Source organism: Limulus polyphemus, unplaced genomic scaffold (genome assembly GCF_000517525.1).
Source record: "Limulus polyphemus unplaced genomic scaffold, Limulus_polyphemus-2.1.2 Scaffold39, whole genome shotgun sequence".
Lineage (NCBI taxonomy): Eukaryota > Metazoa > Arthropoda > Merostomata > Xiphosura > Limulidae > Limulus > Limulus polyphemus.
Window position 1 is genome coordinate 252,995 of NW_013665649.1, and position 20,820 is coordinate 273,814.

General features: G+C 29.6%; 1 protein-coding gene across 1 annotated transcript in view; it reads left to right on the plus strand.

Moving 5' to 3' along the window:
- LOC106461531 (nucleolar protein 10-like) overlaps nucleotides 1-20,084 on the plus strand; it is a 51,354-nt gene extending 31,270 nt beyond the window's left edge. The window contains 9 exon segments of the mRNA XM_013921366.2: nucleotides 664-716; nucleotides 2,469-2,547; nucleotides 2,962-3,089; nucleotides 5,781-5,879; nucleotides 11,855-11,929; nucleotides 14,573-14,744; nucleotides 17,903-18,137; nucleotides 19,031-19,136; nucleotides 19,856-20,084. Of these exon segments, the coding sequence (XP_013776820.1) occupies nucleotides 664-716; nucleotides 2,469-2,547; nucleotides 2,962-3,089; nucleotides 5,781-5,879; nucleotides 11,855-11,929; nucleotides 14,573-14,744; nucleotides 17,903-18,137; nucleotides 19,031-19,136; nucleotides 19,856-19,993 (1,085 nt within the window). The 3' untranslated portion in view covers nucleotides 19,994-20,084.
- Nucleotides 20,085-20,820: the final 736 nt, after the last annotated feature.

Genomic DNA, 20,820 nt, shown 5'->3' on the forward strand with positions numbered 1-20,820 from the left:
ATATATTAATATATCAGAAAAAATAGGATGTTTTAATTTTACATTATAGCTTGTCAGTGTCAGTAATTTGAATATCTAATTTGTAAGAAATGACTTTGTATTTGAACATCACAAACATCTAATTTGAACCAATGCTGCATTCAACATATCACGTGACACACAAAAATCAATATTTAGTTTTTTTATATTTACTTTTAAATTAAGAAACTAACTAATGTATAATACTAAAATATGAATTATAATCTACAATTTGATACCAAACTTACTGACATACATTCATAAAATAGTTCAATAAAATTTTAAATGCGATGACATGGCCTTTGACCCTCATCGGTAGGGTTACTGCATTTAACTTTATTTTGCAATTTACAAAAAAAGATACTTGCATTTGTTAGTGTTTTTGTGTGAATATTTATATATTGTACTAAAAGTTAAACCAGAGAGGTTGTTCGGGAAACCACAACTTCACTTGACACTATGTAGTTAAAAGAGGGACTTATAATAAAGTATGAAATATGGTAAAAAAAACCCTGATGCATCTGCTCTTACTCATAACTGTGTTTTTTAAAGGATGTGTAAAATGATAGTTTTTGTTGTTCTAAATAAAGATGTTGAGCATCTGTTTAATATAATTTGGTAAATATGTGTATGTATTTGTTATAGGAATGCTGTTTTTAACAAATGAAGACAGAAAGATTTTAACATATTACATTCCTGTAAGTATTCCATTTGATATCTCATACATACTGCTTATCAACCCAATGGATATGTAACACGTGTATCTTGTAGAATTGAAGCTAGGCCTAGAGGTTTATCTGGCTTATGAGCATGTTCATGTGGCATATTTAAAATAGAAATCTGCTAAAATTAAATATTTTGATTTTCAAAACTTGAATATCAGAGAATATTACTTCTTTGTTAAAGTTATATTTTTTCTTATTACATGTTTATCAAGCATTGTAACTACTATATACATATAGTTTATGGCCATTCTTTTTCGTGAGTGTTAATGTACAAATACATTAACATATATTGGAAATCATGATCCACATTTAACAAGATTCAATGAAGTGCTGATAGTTTGGAAGGGTTTTTTTTTCACACACTGAAGTATCAAAATGCAATTTTTACTTTATTGGCGGTCTAGCCAAAAAGTAAGTAGTAAAAGCTTTATCATTCAGCATCTGCCAGACCTGGGCAGTGTCAGATAGATGAAAATCCTGGTTACAAAAGTGTTTTTCTTATAATATTTTATGGCAAAAATATTGTCACCTTGTTAATGTTCTGAAGTACATCATCTGCACAAGTTTTAAACAATATAAAGGTTGTAAAAAAGCCTTAAGTTGTATAAAGCGTATATAAGTACAGTATTTTAAATGTGAATCACAGTGTAGGTGGGTAATGACTGAAGCTTGCCGGTTGGAAAGAATGTAAACAAGACCATAACACAGTGCTACTAAGCTACAATGAGCATTTGTAGTTGGAGATATTGAAATTTCTGGTTACAAGATCTTTCTGGATATGAAGATGTTAGACAATAAAGCTTGTACACAGCTTATTTAGTTTTGAAACATATCAGTTAACATTATTAGAATAAATTGTATGACAAGCAATACTAAATTACTGGAGTAGGCCCATGTGACTTTCTTTGTTCTAGTTAGTTGTTATTAGTTTGACAGTTATTTTAATACTTTAAGGCCCTCTCAAGTGTTCTGGAGAAATTATCACATTGTACATTTTATCTGAAACAAACCCCTTCAAGTAATTTTGTAAAATTTTTTTAGTTGTCTCCATTCCTTGTTAGCTTTTTTGCAAGATAAGGTAGAAAAACGTTTATTAATGGCTATATATTTTTTTAGTGGGCTATTTACAGGAACACTTACATCACTAATGAATTTATAATAGAATATACTTGGATAATAGTAATAGTTCAAAAGATGATGTAGTTAATTTGGTATTATGACATATATGTGGGCCCCAAAATGTTTGTTTTTGGTCAAGTTAGAATAATAAGATCAGAAGAGTTAAATTAATTTGTGTTTTAAATGTAAAACAGTAGTGAGTAACATATTTAATCCTGAACAACTTCCAACTGACAAGAGTTCAGCATAGTTGAAAAGAAAATTAATAAAGAAAGATCTGTAAAAAAAAAAAGTTTTAATGTGTAAACTTAAATTGATATTTTCACAACTGACTTTTCAGTGAGACTTAAAAAATCAGCTGCTGCTTGAAAGATTTAGGAGTGTTTTCTTGTATCTTTACTTTTTCAGTTTATTACTGTATTTTTTCAGTTGCGTTAATTGAATGAAGATGGGGCTTGAGTCGGATCATCACAACTTTTTCTCTGTTATTTTTAATATGAAAATATCTGTTTCAACTTTTCATATTTTAAAAACAAAAGTGTTTGTTGACATAATTCTTCTGTTTTTGTACTTTTGTCTAAACACAACAAATTATTTTAATTTAAGAGTTTAGGACCTGCACCAAGATGGTGCTCATTTTTAGACAGTTTGACAGAAGAATTGGAAGAGTCAAACCATAACACAGGTATGTTATTTTTTTATTAGTATTTATTTATTTAATATTTATGATTTCTAGTGGATTAAAATAACACATCATTATATAAATTAGTTGATAGCTTGTAAAAGTTGTAATAATATCCTTACCAGTTAACAATAACTTTTAAAGTTTTTCTGTAAATTATGTTTCTTTTACTAGGCAAATGAGCTCTTTCTCTAATTTTTTCTCATAGAAACCATTAAAATAATACATCAAAATATCAAAATTCTACTCGTATATAGCCAACCCTACTAATAATAAATTTTATTGTTATTTGAGGTTTTTCAACTTTAGAGATCTGTTGAAATATATTGTAAAATTCAAGTTATATTTTTCTTATTAAATGTAACAATCACACTATAAGATGAAAAATACAGTTATATACTTTTATCCACTTGCTAGTGTATGATGACTACAAGTTTGTCACAAGGAAAGAACTAGAAGATCTGGGACTGTTGCATCTTATTGGTTCCAATCTCTTAAGGGCATACATGCATGGTTTTTTCATGGATATAAGACTTTATCACAAGGTAAAATCTTTGTATATATGCAATATGCTTTTTTTTTAATATTTTTAAGTCTTTCACAAAGAATTGTTTAGGTAAAAGAACCAATTTTTTAATGTAGAAGATTGAAAGATTTAGAAGTGTTTTCTTGTATCTTTTCTTTTCCAGTTTATTACTGTATTTTTTAGTTGCATTAATTTAATGAAGATGGAGCTTGAGTCGGATCATCACAAGTTTTTGTATATATATAAAATATACTTCTTTTTTTTCTATTTCTTAAGTCTTTCACAAAGAATTGTTTATGGAAAAGAACTAATTTTTTAATGTAGAAGCTTTGAGATTTTTCTTGACTGTGTATTTAAAAAGAAAATGAATCAATAGCCAATTGATTACTATAATTTTGTGTCTCTTTATAGACTTAATCATCAAGAGATACCTAAAATTTAAAAAACTCTTATACATCCTAATTTTTGAGAAATAGATAACGTTCTTTTACTGCTAGCTAATTAGTCTTTGAAATCAAATACAACACAATATTCATAAATTATTTGTGAAAATTGAATTCTAGCTTTACAAAAAGAAAAGGCTTAAATTTTGTTTAGAATACCTAGACAAGCAGGTCTTGATAGAAATGAATAAAAAACCCAATAACCCGACCACTTTCAAATTGTGAACCTTTAATTAGATCCTGGAATCAGTAATCTCCTTTCATTGGTTTCATCTTTGTCAGAAAAATTATTTTTATTCTTTGCTTATTTGTTTTATGAAATGTGAATGATGAATTTCCTAAAACTAACTATTTATTTAAGAAAATTTTCCATACCTGTTTTTATAAATTTATTAGCATAACATATCTTTTTTAATCAGTCTCCAGGTGTCACCTTTATTTTACTTAAACACTTAAGTGAAATTTTAAATATATATATATTTTTTTTAGCCATTTTTAAAGTAAAATATCTATAACACTTTTTCACATACACTCTTGCCATCGGCTACATTGTACCAAAAATGAGATGCTTACAACAGTACATAAAGAAATATACTAAACATTTCCTGGAAAAACAGTTGACCTTCATGATGTCACTAAACTCCTTTTATATATATTAAATATATATATATATCACTCATTCAGTTACACCACCATTCCCAGTTTGCCCCTGAAGAAGAAAGGTCCACCTTTTCGAATGTGCTAGCTAGGGTTATAGGGTTTTTATTCATTTCGATCAAGACTTCTTGAACATATATTGAATAGACAAGTAAGTCTTCTAAGTAAATGAGTTTGCACTTTATGGTCTCTCTTTTTAAAAAATTTATAACCAGCCTTGGGAAGATGTAGGCATACCCAATTTTTGAGATCTCCTGTGTTTCTTAATTCCTGGATGGAAGTAAAAGAAACTTTGTTGTACTTATATATTCCTAATCTATTTTTCTGCAATATGTTTAAAATTTGTTGACATTTTTGTAAGTAGATTTACAGTGCTTCGGTAGCATACAAAACTAATTTCTACTGTATCAGCTGGTGGGAAAAAAAAAGCACTTAATAATGTTTTTCTATTGACTTTATTTTATAACATTCATACATAAAATGTTAAAAATGTGACTAAAAAGAGTCTGTATTCCATATGTTAGTATATGTTCTATTTTACTTTCTAAGTTTGAGAAGAATATCCAAAACATTTTTCAATGATAAACATTCTTCTAACCTATCTGGTTTGAATTGTGCACTAATAGTATAAAACATCTTGAGCTTAATAAAAGCTACTTTCAGAGTAGACTATCTGAAGTATTTTAAAGTAATTCATCAAACTAAGATTAATAAGTAGAGACTATAAAAAAGAGCACATATTAATGAAATTTGTTTCTTATTCCAAAATGGTGCATCACAATGCTAAATAAGTATGAGAAATGCTTAAGTGTAACAAATTCTATATCTATTCAACAAGCATTTTAAATCCCTTATGATTAGTTATTGAGTAGAAGTAAGCTGTAGTCTGGTATGTTAATTTTAATGAATTTATCCCTTATGATTAGTTATTGAGTAGAAGTAAGCTGTAGTCTGGTATGTTAATTTTAATGAATTTATCCCTTATGATTAGTTATTGAGTGGAAGTAAGCTGTAGTCTGGTATGTTAATTTTAATGAATTGATCAGTAGTCTCCAAGTTGAAACAACTTTGATGAACCTGTAGAGATTAAGGCTGTGAAGATTATGAATTATGAACACCATCTGTTGGTATGTTATGGATACTAGTGGTTTTTAGTAAGTTCCGTAGGTGTTTTATTGCCTTGTTATAAATTTCAGATTTTGGTTAACATCAAATAAAGAAATTTAAAACTTTCAACTATTTTTAACAAGCTACTTTTATGCCATTAATCTTGTATAGAGAAAGCACCAATTTTAATTTATAGATTATTTTGCAACAGAAATAGCACATAAAAAATCTACATTTTAAAAGTTAATGTTTTACTTGTTTCTATAAGAAATTTGCTTTCATAATGGAAATATGCTGCAACAAGATTTGTTCTCTTAACAAATTTTATGAACTTTGTTTTTTTATATTTTGTAGTTTTCCATCACAAGAATTTAATTCAAGAGTGTGGTTTTTGTTTTGATCCTTTAAATATTATTTGTAGAAAACCCAGGTTTATTGTCTTCTTTAAAAATTGGTGATATTTTTGTAATGTTTGCAAAATAAGGATATTTCTTTTTCATTAGGCAAAGGCTATAGCTAATCCATTTGCCTACGAAGATTACAGACGAAAGAAAATTAGAGAAACGATTGAGGCAGAGAGAGCAAATAGGGTGAAAGTTAATGTACGTATTGAAATATTACTTGTATGCATAATGTTTTAAGATAGAATTTTACTATAATGTTGTGTTGAAATACAATGACAAAAGAGGTGATTGAGGCTTATCAAATGTGGCGCCATCTATTGAAATAAACAAATATCCTTAAAAAAAATTTCACTCTTTGGGTATTCAAGATTCAAACAATTAGAAAAATAAGTATGGTATGTGCAACAACCATTTCTTTTTAACAGAACACCATTTCCAATAAAATTACTCTTCTCACTACAAGAACATGACTTTCACTAGGACTGTACGTGAGGGTTTGATTATATCTGTTGATGTAAGTTTTAAATGTATTACTGAAAACTGAAGTTCCTAAAAAACTTATTTTTTCAATAAAGGGTAGCGCTTTTAATATACAAAAATATTACAGTTTATATTAGTAAAATTTACAAACATTTTGAGCTCTATATATTGAATCATTTTGATGTAAGGAGTTGTGTATTACTAAAGAGCACAATCTCAGCACTTTTACTGTGCAATATTTCCCACACAAAATACTTTTTTTTAGAAGATGTTCACTTTTTTTCACAGTGGGGGTATGAATACCGAGATTACTGATTACTAGCACAAATAGCCACTCCTGGTGTGCCGTTTCAGTTAGTTATAGTTAAGGGTGACTTCACAATTCAAAGGATGTTTATAATCATGTTTTGTCCAGTTTTCTCACTGATTAATAATTTTTTTCGTTATAAAAAGTATTTTTCTGAAGGAAAAGAGGTATAGCAAATATTACACAAAAATTTAAAAAGCCGACAGATAATGTGTTTTATGAAATCTTTAGATGTGTAACTGTTATATATTTGTAGTAGCCAAATAGAAAATTTAACCCTTGCTTTTCACTTTCAACAGCATAAATACAGTTATTGCTCACTTTGTTTGCTATCAGATAAGAAAAATATATAACAGAAAAATTTAAATTTGTAACTTATTCATTAATTAGCTTAGGATTTACTTGTACTTATTCAAAATCTTTACCTGAGTGACATCTTTAACCCTTTAAAGCTCAGTGTTAGGTATACTGCCAACTCTGACCTTGCATTAATAAGAATTGATAACTTGTAAAGTCACTATTTGAAACACATGGCCTAACTATGAGACCTTTTAAAATATAAATTTTTTTAGGTTAATTTATGATTCATATTACAGTAACAACCACTACATAACAGAGCTATTTACTAAGTCATTATGCATGATCCCTGTAGTTGTTGACCAGAAAGCCAATTTTCATACACACATTATAGTAGGCCTAATGAGGTCATGTGCTGGACCATTGTTTTTGAAAGAAATGGTGTGATGAAAGAGGGTTAAACGCATTAAAATTAATGTAAAAAGATAGAAATTCATTCACTGTATCTTATACTTAAACGTTATGTATGTTCTTTTACTAACTCTGTACATATGTTCAAAAAAATAAGACACTTTGTCATATTTGTTAGCTTTTCCCAGCGGAAATCATATGAAGTAATGAATCTGTTGTCTCTCAACTTACAATAGTTGGAGTTCTTGTGTACAGCAATTTAACTGCCAAAGCAATTACTTCAATAAAATAAATGAACATGGAAGAAAACTCGTGAAGTTAATTTGTTGCCTTTGTATGGAATTCAAACAATATAAAAACATTAGTAACTTACAAAACAGAAGCCTGGAAAGGGCCTTGGGGCACCTTGAAATATAAGAAGACATTTTACAACTTTACAATCTGGTGTATCTACACAGGAGTTAAGGGAGCCCTAGAGAGCAAACAGATTGTGGTAAAGAAATAATCCAAGGCTTCAAACAATATATTTACAATTTTATTAGCTACAGAACCTGAAAACTATAGAAAACAAAGTGTGGAAAGTTGGATTTTATAGTTTTTGATATCAGTAGCTTCAAAAATTCACATTTTCAAACTGTTTGAGCAAAAAAGTAAGCAACAGCCATGTGCAATGTTTACAAATTTCTGGCTTTGTTTCACACATAGGTGAGAAATTTAAGGATTTCTGCCATCTCCATAATAATTACAACAGGAGTCAAAAATTGGATAGTAGGCTTAAGAGTTTAATTTCTTTTAAATTACTTTGCCTGAAACATAAGTTATCATGAACCACTACTGTGGTTCATAATAGGAATCACCTATACTTTTTAAGTTATTTCAGCATTTTTCATAAACTAAAAAAATCATAATTCTAGTGTAAACGATGTTATCATTATCCCTTGAAGTTAGTTTTCTTACAAATATATGTTGTTCCTTTAAGAAGCTTAAGTGCAAGGTGAAACAAGAATTACCAGCCAATAACAGATGAACATTAGATGATTGTAACATGTACACACATAATGCTTTGTACACTATACAATCAGTATCTTTAGGGAGCCAACTCCTATATTATGTATGAAGTGAAGTAGTAAAAAAAAAAAACTACACACAATATTAAATTTTATTACACACATTCATAGAATAATTACTTTAAAAGACACAAAGATTTATTTAAAGCCATATTTTAGATGTACATGTTTTATTTAAAACGTCTGCTTTTCTACTGGTAAAATGTTATGTGTGCTTAGTAGGGGTTGTGTCTGAGTCTAGGCATGTATATACCCATTGCTATACCTTATATGTATATAAAAAATTTAGTTACACAAAAACTATAAATGCTCACTATACTCTCAAACAAATCTCCATGACAATTTCCAACTGCAGCTAATGTGATCAGGTAGTTAATAGCTACAGTAAATCATCATGAACTGTATCAGCTAGTTTCTTACAGCACATATCTTTAAGCCATAGTTTAAAAGACATCATCAAGCTCAGTTTGAGCTGTTAGCTATAATTACATTTGGTGGAGTCAAAATAGGGATTTGTAGCTTGAGTAAATAATGTCTACAGTATCTCCGGCCTTATTTGCTTACCTTGTTTACTATCCCTATTTGCAGGTTTTTAAATTCCCAATTTTTTTCTTATCTTGTGTCTCAAACCTTTAGCTTGTTTGTTTACTTTTTTTTTGCAACTGCATTTTCACTTTAAGCTATCTTGTTTCTGCATTTTTTATTATCCCTATTCCTATTCCCCATTTTTAAATTAACGATTTTTAATAATTTTGTAAATCTTACATGTACAGTAATTTTTAGAACTAAAATTTTATTTATTATTATTATTTTTGGAGGTAATGTGGAAAAAGAGATCACACGGAATTTTTTAAAACTTGGTATCATCATTTTGCTCTTGTAAAAATCAGACTGGAAAGGGTTAAATTGATATTTTGACACTAGAGACAATGCCTTTAATGCATGGTGTTGAGGTTGTGACTTTGAAGACATGTTGTAAATAACCAGAAGGGTCCTGTGATTTAAATACCTGTTCATCTCAGTGTACACTAATACATACCAGTGACTTTGGTTATTGCTTTTTTTTGCCTTTTATTACTTATATATATATATATATATATATAATAAATCCAGAATGCTTTTGCTACTATTGAAAGCCAATGTTTTGCATGTTTAAGGAACTGAAATCTGTGAAGGTAGTAGTCCTTATTTTGTCATGATAATTTTTCAGTCTCTGAATATAAAGTATTATATGAGAATATTCTAAATAAACTTGAATATTCTTTACTAAATATGAATTGTTTTACAATTGACCAGCACACTCTCAGAATGTTGTGTTTTGTATTTTGCCACTAGAGCCCCGATTTAATAGGAGGTGGGTTCACCTCTGGCATTAATCACAACCTCTACTTTGTCACTTACACTTGCCACCACCAGCCATTGGTATTTATCTAGTGGAATAGAGTAGGTCTAAGTATAAAGAGATTTCTTAAACTTTTCAGAGGGATTCCATTGATTTGAATCAGGAATCTCAATATTTACTTCAAACTACTGGACATGGGATGCAGTTTAACCTAATCCATTATTATCATAAATAATTGTCTTTCCTTATAAAATTTCATCATTGCAGGAGGTGTAGTAACATCTAAAATGTTACTGTACAGTAACGTATTTATGACTTCCTTAGACATTATTAGTGGATCAAGGTAAATCCATCTTAAACAAACTCAGATTATAATACCACTCTGTCATTCCTCATGGTTAGGGCCATCCATATTCAAAGTATTCTTTACATGTTCACCAAACCTAGGCCTGTTCATCCAAAGCAACAATGAGTAGCAGGGTTCACACCTTCATATGATGGTTTTTCCATTGCTCTTCACCCTCATTTCAATGGTCTGGGCACCATGTGGTTTGATTCCTTGAATTTGGGATTTGATGAATGATTTATGGATTGCAGCCTGTCTGTGAAATACAAGGGCATTTAAGTTCTGAATGATGAATATACTGATGTACAGTTTTTGTTCACAACATGTTTCAAAGTTTACATGCATTAAGGATGGATTAACATGAGTACATCCAGTGATATTTCACTTCTGTAACATATTATTCATAGGAGAGTTGCATATGAATAAGCATGTCAAATGTTTTGACACTTAAGTCACCTACACTACATCAAGTAACCATTCCCCTTTGAATGTCTATGAGCTACTTTCTTTGTGGTATATTAAGTTCATCTGGTTGCTTGTGTCATCTGCTAAACTTTGTAAACCATTCACAACAGTGCATTATGGGATTCAAAAAGGTTGGACCGTTTAGTAGTTTATGTGTGGTGGCTGAATACTGTTAATATTTCTCATACATAAAATTTGATTTGATTTAGTTACAACATTGCAATTTTCAAGTTTTACCACAAATTATGAATATAACATCCATTTTGTAATATATAAAGGAATTTTACAGAACCTAAAAATATAGCTGTCAAACTACATCGAATTATTACTTTTTTTTCACCATAACTTTTTTATCATAAGCTTATAACAAAAAGTTAATGTATATCTACATGTAGAAATATTCATTATAATAATAATAAAAATAATGTGGTAATCAGTTTAAACCAGTATTATTTATAACACCAATACTGAAAATTCCTCTGGACATGTAAGAATCATACATTTTCTCCTGAGATTAGTTTCCAAAGTACTAAACAGCTCAAGACCATGTTTCGGAAAAAGGGGGAAACTAGATTGTTTCTGTTATGGCATTACTTTCTCTCAGCAGAATTATATAATTTCTAAATATAATACATTGATTTCCAGAAACTTACCATTACTATTTGAAGATAGATTTAGGCAATATCATCAATGTTTGGGGAAGATTTTTGTGGGTAATTTCTGTCTTGGTGGGCTGAAATGTCACCAATAAATAAAAGGTAAGAGCTGTCCACATAAAACTTTCCTCAAATTCTTTGTTATATTTAATCCAGTTTTTTTTTTAATATGGTGGATAGAGGTATTATTGATAAATTAGTATAAAAACTTTGTTGTCTAAAATTAGTTTATCATGTCCCTCTTGTACCTTTTTTTTTAAGAGCTAAATTTGTCTTTTTAAAAATAAGCAACAATAATGATCTTTATATTTTTATTAAGGGTTCACGTTAGTTTAAAAACTGTGATTCAGTTGTTATTAAGTGCTTTTTAAAGTCAAATTGTTAAAGATTAGTGGATTGACACGTTTTTTTATATATCGTGATTTTTATTCTGTTTTTGAGTTAGTGCATGTGCAAAACAATAAGAAACTGTGTTTAAAGAGTTTGTATTTTAACTGAAATTAGAAATTATAACAGAAAATTATACAAGTCAAAGCTTAAAAATCAAAGATTCAATGAACCTTATAACAAAGAATTTTGAAATTATTACTCGTGAGTTGGAATACCTTGAGAAATGTTGCCAACCACTGGCAAAAAAATGTTTATATTTTCATTAAAACTACCTATTTTGAGAGTGAAATAAAGTCTAATTCAAAAGGAAAAGTTAATCTTTTGGGTACTTCTATAATTAACCAACCTTTTCAACTGATTTTTAGTTCTAAGTGTTCAAGATTTTAATTGATCCATGATATCCTTCCCCTAGAAACTTCCAGCTGTTAATAAAGAACTGGCTAAGAAACTTATTGATAAAGAGGAAGATGAAAAAAATAAAACAAAGGTAAGTATTTGAAAAATGGAATTTTTTTTGTTTAATTGCCCAAAATTTATACTTCTGTGTTTGGTATGGTTGTGTAGCAAATGGTAATAAACATTAAATATTAAAAAATATTACAAAAATTTAACAGTACTTGTTACTTAGTTTACAATCATATATAACTTTAACATTTAAAAAAGCATGTAAGAAACAGTTCTTTTGCTACCAATTGATATATGTAGCTTCAAAACCTAAAGAGTCTGGCCAAGTAATAATAATAAACAAAACAAAGTAACTACATAAAAAATACTATAATAATGTAGGATAATGAACAGAAAGGAAGAACAATTAACTTCTTAAGTCTTAGCAGTTGGCCATCTTCGGAGAAAGGTATAATATACAGATAGTGAGCATTGTTAATTATTTACACTTGTCTCTTGAATGTGTGATTGTCATATGAATGTGCAATAACCAGTTTTTCACATGTAGTAAAATGAAGGGAAAGAATGTACCTTAAGAAATCAGAAAGATCCACTGAAAGCTGTCTAAGTTGACATGCTTTAAAATGTATTTTTAAATTTTATTGGGCAAATCATCATAAGAAAAAAAAATTCAACATTCCAATTGAAAGCTGGTCAAATGACAGAGAGGAGAATAGCTAGCATTACAGAATTGGGGGAGGATCTTTATTTCAAAAAAAATGTAGACTTTTTTTTTCTAGAGAAAGAATAGCGATTTATCTTAGCCTAAATGAAACTTATGGAATGAAAGTATTCAAAATTTCAGTGAGAAAAAAAAAAAGTAGCATAACTTACTTCACAGTAACAATCTACAGTATTGTAAATGGCTTTCAAGAATATTTTGGTTGTTGTTTGACACCTCCCCTGACTATATGCTAGCTGAGGAGCTATGATCTTGTGTTATTATTATTTATAAGGTGATCTTCAATTTATGTTTGAACAAATACACCCATTTTCACAAAAATAAAAAGCTTGTCATTCAGCTAGTAAGAAGGTGAAGGGTTTGTTTGGGATTTATTTATTATACTCTTAGAATTTCTAGACTTACTATTATAGATGTAGTTTTCATTACAATTTAATGCTGGTTTCTTTTTGTACTGTTCACTTCTGCTTTTTGTTTGCTTATTTTCATATAGCACATTTGATATCCATTCATCATATTTTGTGATGCCACAACTCTGAGTGACAGATTCTTTCTTATCTAGTATTAAGCAGTAAAAGAAGGAAGGTTGATCACTTTTTGATATCTGTGTTAAATCTTCATTTTTAATAATCCTTCCTAGAAATGCTGTTAAACAACCAGTTAATTGTCTGACCTTTGCTATTATTCATTTCATCTTTTTTCCCCCCTTTCTTCAACCATAGATTTATTTGAAAAAATGTTATATTATAGGGAACATAATCAAAAGGCATTTACATACCATAGAAGACCAAGATCTGTGTTAATTTATAAACCCATGGCTCAGATTGTTTCTGTTTCAAGGCAGAATTAAGTAACACATTTACATGTGAGAGTAGTAAAATAGATTTGATTGTATGTTTTAAGATAAGTATTCTTAGTTCATAATATTAATGCTGTTTCTCATAGTATATCTATCATATGTATATCTGGAGTGTATTTATTAGATTATCACCTCTTTAAGCATGTTTTAGTTGTTGGTAGGAATCTTTACTCCCCTATGTGATTGGATTTTCTCCATGAAAGAAGGCTTTTTTTTTCTTTGGTTAATTCATTATTCCATATTGTTTCTGTATTATTTGTCATTTGAAATTTTATAGAGCTTAATTATGTATTTTGCTTAATTGGTAAACCTCAGAGTTTTAACTTCTCCATCTGGGAGTTTATGTACTACTATTGTATCTTATACACCTATTATTTTAGTTACACCTTACATAGTTTTCGTTTTTTTTAAGCATGTGTTTATAGATTAAAATGTTTCTGAAGAAAGCTTCAATAAACAGTTGAAAAAGTGTTGTATTCCTTGTGTTTTATGTTTATCCTCCCTTTGCTTTATCTCCTATTTAGTGTACTTAAGTATTTTCAGTTTGTTTTTCTAGCCTACTTGCTTCATCTATGTTTTTGTTTGTTTGGAATGATGAATTGTTAGAATATTGTATTTTAATACCAGGATTGAAAAAAAAGGTTTACATTATGTTCCATCTTTGTTAATGTGACATAATCAGGTTATTTGATGATGCCACTAAGACAGGTGAAATATGACCATGCAGGTCTTATAATTTCAGTTTGTCTTTTGAAATATTCTTTTTATGTGTGAAATATTTTTTCCTATTATTTTTCTCTGTACAGGTAAATTAATTAAAACTTCATGTATACACCAGATTCCAATTTTATTCTTGCCAATTATTCTCTCTATAAAATAAAATTATATCACGCTGTTAGCAACTATTAAACAAACTAAATTATTTTCAAAATTCTATTTTAGATTAAAAGAATAATCTCAACTTAATGTTAGTTAATTTTTAAAACATCGTCTATTAATGAAATGTATGTTAATGTGTGTCTGTATATCTGTTTCAAATTGACACCTATTATATATTATAAATTAACCTGTCAAAGAAATATGTGTACGCATAAAGTACATGAGGTATGATCTTATTAATTTTTATTTATATATTTCATTTGTAGAAGGGACCAAACTTGCTTGAAGACAATCGATTTAAGGCCATGTTTGAAAATCCAGATTTTGAAGTCAATGAAACAAGCGAAGAATATCGAATGTTAAACCCTCATATTACCAAATTAGACAAATCCAAGAAAAAAAACAACAAGAAAAGGCATCAAATACATTAACAGGCCAGTTTGAATTACTTGAAGTAAGGATAGTTTAAATTTTCATTTCTAACTTTTAGATTTTCGTTATCAAAGCTTTCCAGCAAATAGGATTATCGTATTTTAAGTGATATTAAGAAGTGAAAAACATCATGGACAGTTTATACTACCTGTAACATTTTCTTAAATTAATAACTTTGTTGGCAGTAGACAATTAAATAGTTGAATGTAATAGCTATGCATGTAGAAAGTGTCTCATATTTAGCAAATGTCAGAATCATAATTTTATTTAGTTTTTTTTATAGTTTTAAGCTTAACATTTATGATTAATAAAATAATACTGTTGAAGATTTGAATGCATGCATATTGCTAGTGTGTGTGTGTGTAACTCTCATCCTTTAACGCTATTATCCCCTGTCTAAGTTTGGCAGAAGTCATGCAAATTTACATTTTGTGTTATTAAGTCTTCTTGATTTTTTTCAAAATATTTTCAGCATTTTTTTATGATGAATACTTATTACAAGTTGGGGGGTGTTCATATTTCTGTAGTATGCTGATACTCCCAGATTTGGGAATTAGTCATATAACATTAACTATTTTATTGCTATGCGAGTTTGAAATTATGTACCGCCATGAACAATGGGCATTCCCTTTGAAACTTGCTAAAGTTTACCACTTTTAAGTTTCATATAAGTAAATAAATATGGAAACATATGTTGTTTTAATATTATTGTGTATCTCGTATACACTTGGCACTGGAAGAGTTATTTGTTTATTTATAAATGTGGTCGGGAAGGAGTTAATGATTTTCAATGTTCTGTAAAAGTTGGTGGGAATATTGTCTGTAGCATAAAAAAAGTATTTTTTAAGGGTACCGGTCTCGTTAATTTTGATAGTTACTCTGATATTGAACAAAGCTAAGTGTAACTATACAAAATGAACAAATTCCAAAATGGTTTTACCTCCTTTCATCCAAAGCTACCTCAATCCTGGATTGCCCTCTAAGCATTAGTCATCTAACTGTCTTTAACTGCTCGAATCCACTGTTCTTCATATTCCAACTGCTCCAGTGTCATGTCCTTTTCTTCAGTTCATCCATATGGTTTGTGTGTCTCAGTTCCGGGTGCTGCCATATGCTCCATCTTCGATTCCATGTGTTTTGTCAAGTGGTATGATCTTTTGTCAGTAATTTTTACTCGTTGTATTTTCAGACTCTCCTTTTCATGGATTCCTGCTCCCCTCTTCCCATGCCCAATCAATCACACCTGCTCACTTCTTCAGGAAGTTAATCGGGTGGGATTTTCTGATCCAGCTGGAGAGGTCCATTCTTAACCCCACTCAATCTCTTATTCCATTGGGGTTTTTTCTTCCATTCCCATCTTCATCGGGCCAGGTCTCAATGGCCCTATGTTCTCCTTTTCTTTTACTATCTAAGTTACTGTAGTTTAAATCTATGTGATTGTTACATATGTGGACGAATTATGACGTGTCTGTTGGCAACAGGCTGGTTATGAAAACCCTCAAGATCACACTTATGTCTATAATTTTTTTTCTTCATCCTACATAACCAAGATGCTTTCCTTTAGAAGTAGTGCTATACCCCACAGGTGTGCTTTCATTTCATATTCGTGCACACCTTTTTTTTCATTGTGGTCACTTTCCACTTGTCTGGATTTTTGATGCACCTTCCTCGGCCCCTCCACCTTTGCAGTGTGGGATTCTAGCTTTGGGTGAGAGAATGTAAGACATTTTCTTACACTGAATATGTTTTTCTGATAGGTACTTATCTCCATTCACCCACTCCGCACCTTTCCTCCCCACTGATATGCTAATGTTTCTGGTTTGTACCTGCCAATTCTCCAAAGTGGGGATTACTCTAGAATAGTAGAGGGAGCTGGCTGTGCTAGTATAGGGAGTGCAGTATGATTGGTGGAGGGTAGTCACATAATTAGTACATGTTCTGAAATATCATGAAACAGATGGGGTATAAAAGACTGGTGCACTGTTAGCAACAAATTTTAGCAATGCTTAGAGGCCAGTCCAGGATTGAGATAGCTTTGAGTGAACAGAGGTAAGTACCTATCGGAAATACATTTTCATTAAATGTACTTGAGTTGCGTGTACCTGTATAGAATTTTGTGTATAACCTCTCTCTCTTCCCCCCTCACACTGTTTAGCTTATTTTTTTATCAATATCATGAATGGTTCAATGCCTTAAGCTTTTTTTGTGTGTGAAAGTTTTAAGTCAGCTTCTGGTGTTTACAGTGCTGCTGGGTTATGATTATTTTTATATGTAAATAAAATTGTAAGCAATTTTTTGAATGGATGGTTAATTTTTTTTTTACATCAACTTCTAAATTTTACTTCAAAGGCACTTTATTAGTCATGAGTTCCAAGGAATTTTCCAAAGTGTCTGAATGTTTCTGTGGGCAGTGTTTATTGGTATTTTAGCTTTTTTTTCCCATTTGATTAGTTGATTGATAGTGTTGTTTTTATTTTAATATTAATGTGTTTCTTACTCGTGGTTAAAGCTCTAAAAATTTTTGATTTTTTTAATTGTTTCTAGCATGTAATCTATTAAAAAAAAAAGTGAAGTTTTTAAAGGTCTTTAATGGTCTCCAATGTAAAATCTATAATATTGATAATAACAATAATGTGCAATCAGAGTTAGCTTTGTACTTCAAACAAATATGTTGTTTAAAATACTTTTCTTATGTATCTATATTCAAAATTAGAAGGCATTGGTTCATAAGTTAGATGGTACCCTTGTTGTTTATGATATTTTCAGCCTCAGTTGTAAGCCTAATAATATCTCATGAGGTTGGAACAGCTTAGGAGATTTAGGTTAGTCCTAAATATAAATACTGAGGTAAAAATGCAAATCAGTCTTAACAATATGAGTGTAATAATAAAAAATAAAAGTGATTATACTTGGTATAGTAATTAGTACAACAAATGTGATTAACGAAAGGAATAACAGATAAACAAAATAGCATATCTTACATAGAGAACACAAAAACGGTAGTTTCAAACTTGAATCATGGTTGTTGATGTTTATTTCTTTGGCAACTTTCTCTCTTTTTTAATGCCACACTTTACTTCATACTCAAGCCATGCAAAAAAAAAAAGACATTATCAATTTGTGAATAAATACATTTATTGTGATCTGTGTTATAATCTAGGGAGATTCTGAGAAAAACCAAGAGTCTTCTGACTCTGATGAAAGCAGTTCTGATGATGATAGGGCTTGGGCTCAGGAAGTTAAGAAGACTTATCGTTCAATTCGTCGACAAGAAAGACTCAAAAAAGATGAATCAGATACAGATGTTCATTCCCAACCAAAATTCTATGAACTTAAAGAAGGCCAGCAGTTTTCTAGCTTCAAGAAACCTGGAGTTAAAATGATGTCTGAAAACAGCATGTATGTTTATGTTGTTTATCGTACAACAAATTTAAAAAATAGATACTTTAAATTTTCAAACTGTAGAAAACTAGAATATAAATGAATTCTAGTAATGTTTACCACTAATAATGATTTTATTCTTATTACATAACTTTTGGCAGGTTCTTTCTTTTATTACTTGTTGTTTTTAAGTTAATTAAGTACCACCAGCAATAACATGAAAATTGGAGTTTTCATTCTTAAGCTTTACATTTGTGCTATGTTGAAAACATTGGTGTAATTTTTATCTTCAAATTAGGTAGATATCAAAGTTTACTATGTTGCATAGACAGTTTTGTGAATCTGTGTTTAATATAAAAAATAATCAAATTTAAAGGTGTGCTGATTAATCAGAAACTGATAATTGACTGAACTGATTAATGGATGTGAAATTACACTAATTACTATGGAAGTAAGTTTTAAATTTTATTGGCAAAAAATACTCAAAATTGAAAACTAACTATTAACATGAATTTCAATTTAATCAACAGTTAGATGTATACTACAGTGTTTTGCAGAATAAATTAATACAGAAAAAAAAGCACATTTAAAATGAAAAATTGAGTACTGTAGTCTTTCTTATACATAGTTTAGCTCCATTTAATTGAAATCACATAAATGATGAATACAAATTAACAATTGATCTCATTATCAGAATACCAATTTGAATTATTTGTTTGCATTTTCATTGCTATTAATATATGAAACACTAAATAAGGTAATGAAAAAAAAGTGTATTAAATCTAAAACGAATATTAAATATACTAAGCTTGCAGTTTACTTGGAGTGTAAATAAATATGAAAGTGAGTGGAATGATTATGCATATTTCTTGGTTGTTTGTCAAATGTACCTCTGTTCACTTTCTTTAAAGGGCTACCTTAGGTGAACGACTTGAGAGTGTTGAAAAGGAAGATGAAGCTGTCAGTCAGAGAGATTTATCGAGTGGTAGCCGTACAATGACATTTACATTAAAGAAGGTAGATAAAAAAACAACAACTTTTTTTTTGTACCTGTAAATCAAAATCTACCTGGTTCTTACCTTTTGTTTTATATCCATAAATTAACCTCTGTCTTGCTCTTTATGAGAATTTTGCCAACTGGTTCTAATTTTTGGTTTTGAGATGATATATTCTCATGACGGTTGTGATCTAAGAAATAATTTATAAGCTGTAAATATACACGTTCACAGACATGGACAGAGCAGGAAAGCATTTAAAACAGTGAAGGAAAGTTTAAAGAATCCACTTAACATCTTGAAGAGGGGGAAGGAGCTCATTGGGAGTGAACTCTATATTCATTACCTTCATCTTGACATGTGCACACAAAAAAAAGACAAGCTTTGTATTTAAAATGAGATCAAACAAATAATAGCTAAGTTGTAGTCCATACATCTAGCATTGTTAAAACTTCTACTTCAAAGCTGAGATGTTCCTACTACAGCAATTTGTTAGTTAAAATGCAAAAGATAGAGTGTGAGGAATTTGTAGAAGTAAATGTAGACAGAAACAATTCTGCAGTCATGTTTTTTTTTATTCTATTTATAGCTAGTTTCAATTTATTTTGAAAGGTTTCTAGTTTGTGTAGAATGTTGGGTTGAATAGTTTGATTAATGTGAAAAGCTGTTTTATTCTAATAGTGTGCAGAAATGTTTGTTTTGATTATTTACTGGGACTAATTGTTTTGATGCTTTCAAAAGAGTAAGCAGCAAGTGAAAAGAGAAGAAGAAAATAAACGGCACTTACAAGAAAGAAGAACACTTTCTAGATCAGCAAAAGGCATCATGAGTAAGCCAAGGTCAAAATCCTGGCAACGTTCTGGTGGAAGACTTAAATGATGTAGTTGTGCTACATTATTATGTAAAAAAATGATGTGTACAAACAAAGAATTTCATAAAATCAATAAACATACAATTGTTATCTACAAAAGCATCATTTGATTTTTTCCTTATATTTAATTAGCTATTTAACCACTTGCTTCATAGTTCGCTGATGAATAATTAAATGTCATCACTCCAGTTTTGGGTTACATACATTCACTTTATGAATGGTTTGATTGCTGTTAACTCTAGTTATTTCATCACTTTCTTGTGATAAAAATTAAATTATTAAGTATTACCTTTCTAGTTATTAGTTCCATTTCATTCTGTTTTAAAGAGATGTGTTAATTTTATCTTTTAAGCTATGCCATTAATTGATTTCTTTAATTTAACAATTTCTTTAATTAATTTTACATTTTTAATATATTTAGCTACTCTTTTCTATAGTTTTTCTCAGTGTAATCATTACAGCTATTTCTAATTTTTATTTCATTAACATTTACATACATATTAAACTCCTCAATCAGACCCCCCCCAGCTCTTCTTTTTTCAAAAGAAAACAATTTCAGAGATCTTAATCTCTCCTCATATGACAACCCCTCTATCCCAGTCACCATTCTAGTAATCCTCCTCTGAACTCTTTCCAATGTCCTTTCTAAGGTAAGGAGCCCAAGACTGAACACAATACTCCACGTGTGGCCTAAACAGTGACCTATACAATGAAATTATAACCTCTTTATACTTATATTCAATATTTCTGTAGATACAACATAAAATCCTATTTGCTTTATCACTTGCAACAGCACACTACTTGGATGGTTTAAAAGACTGATCAACCACATTAT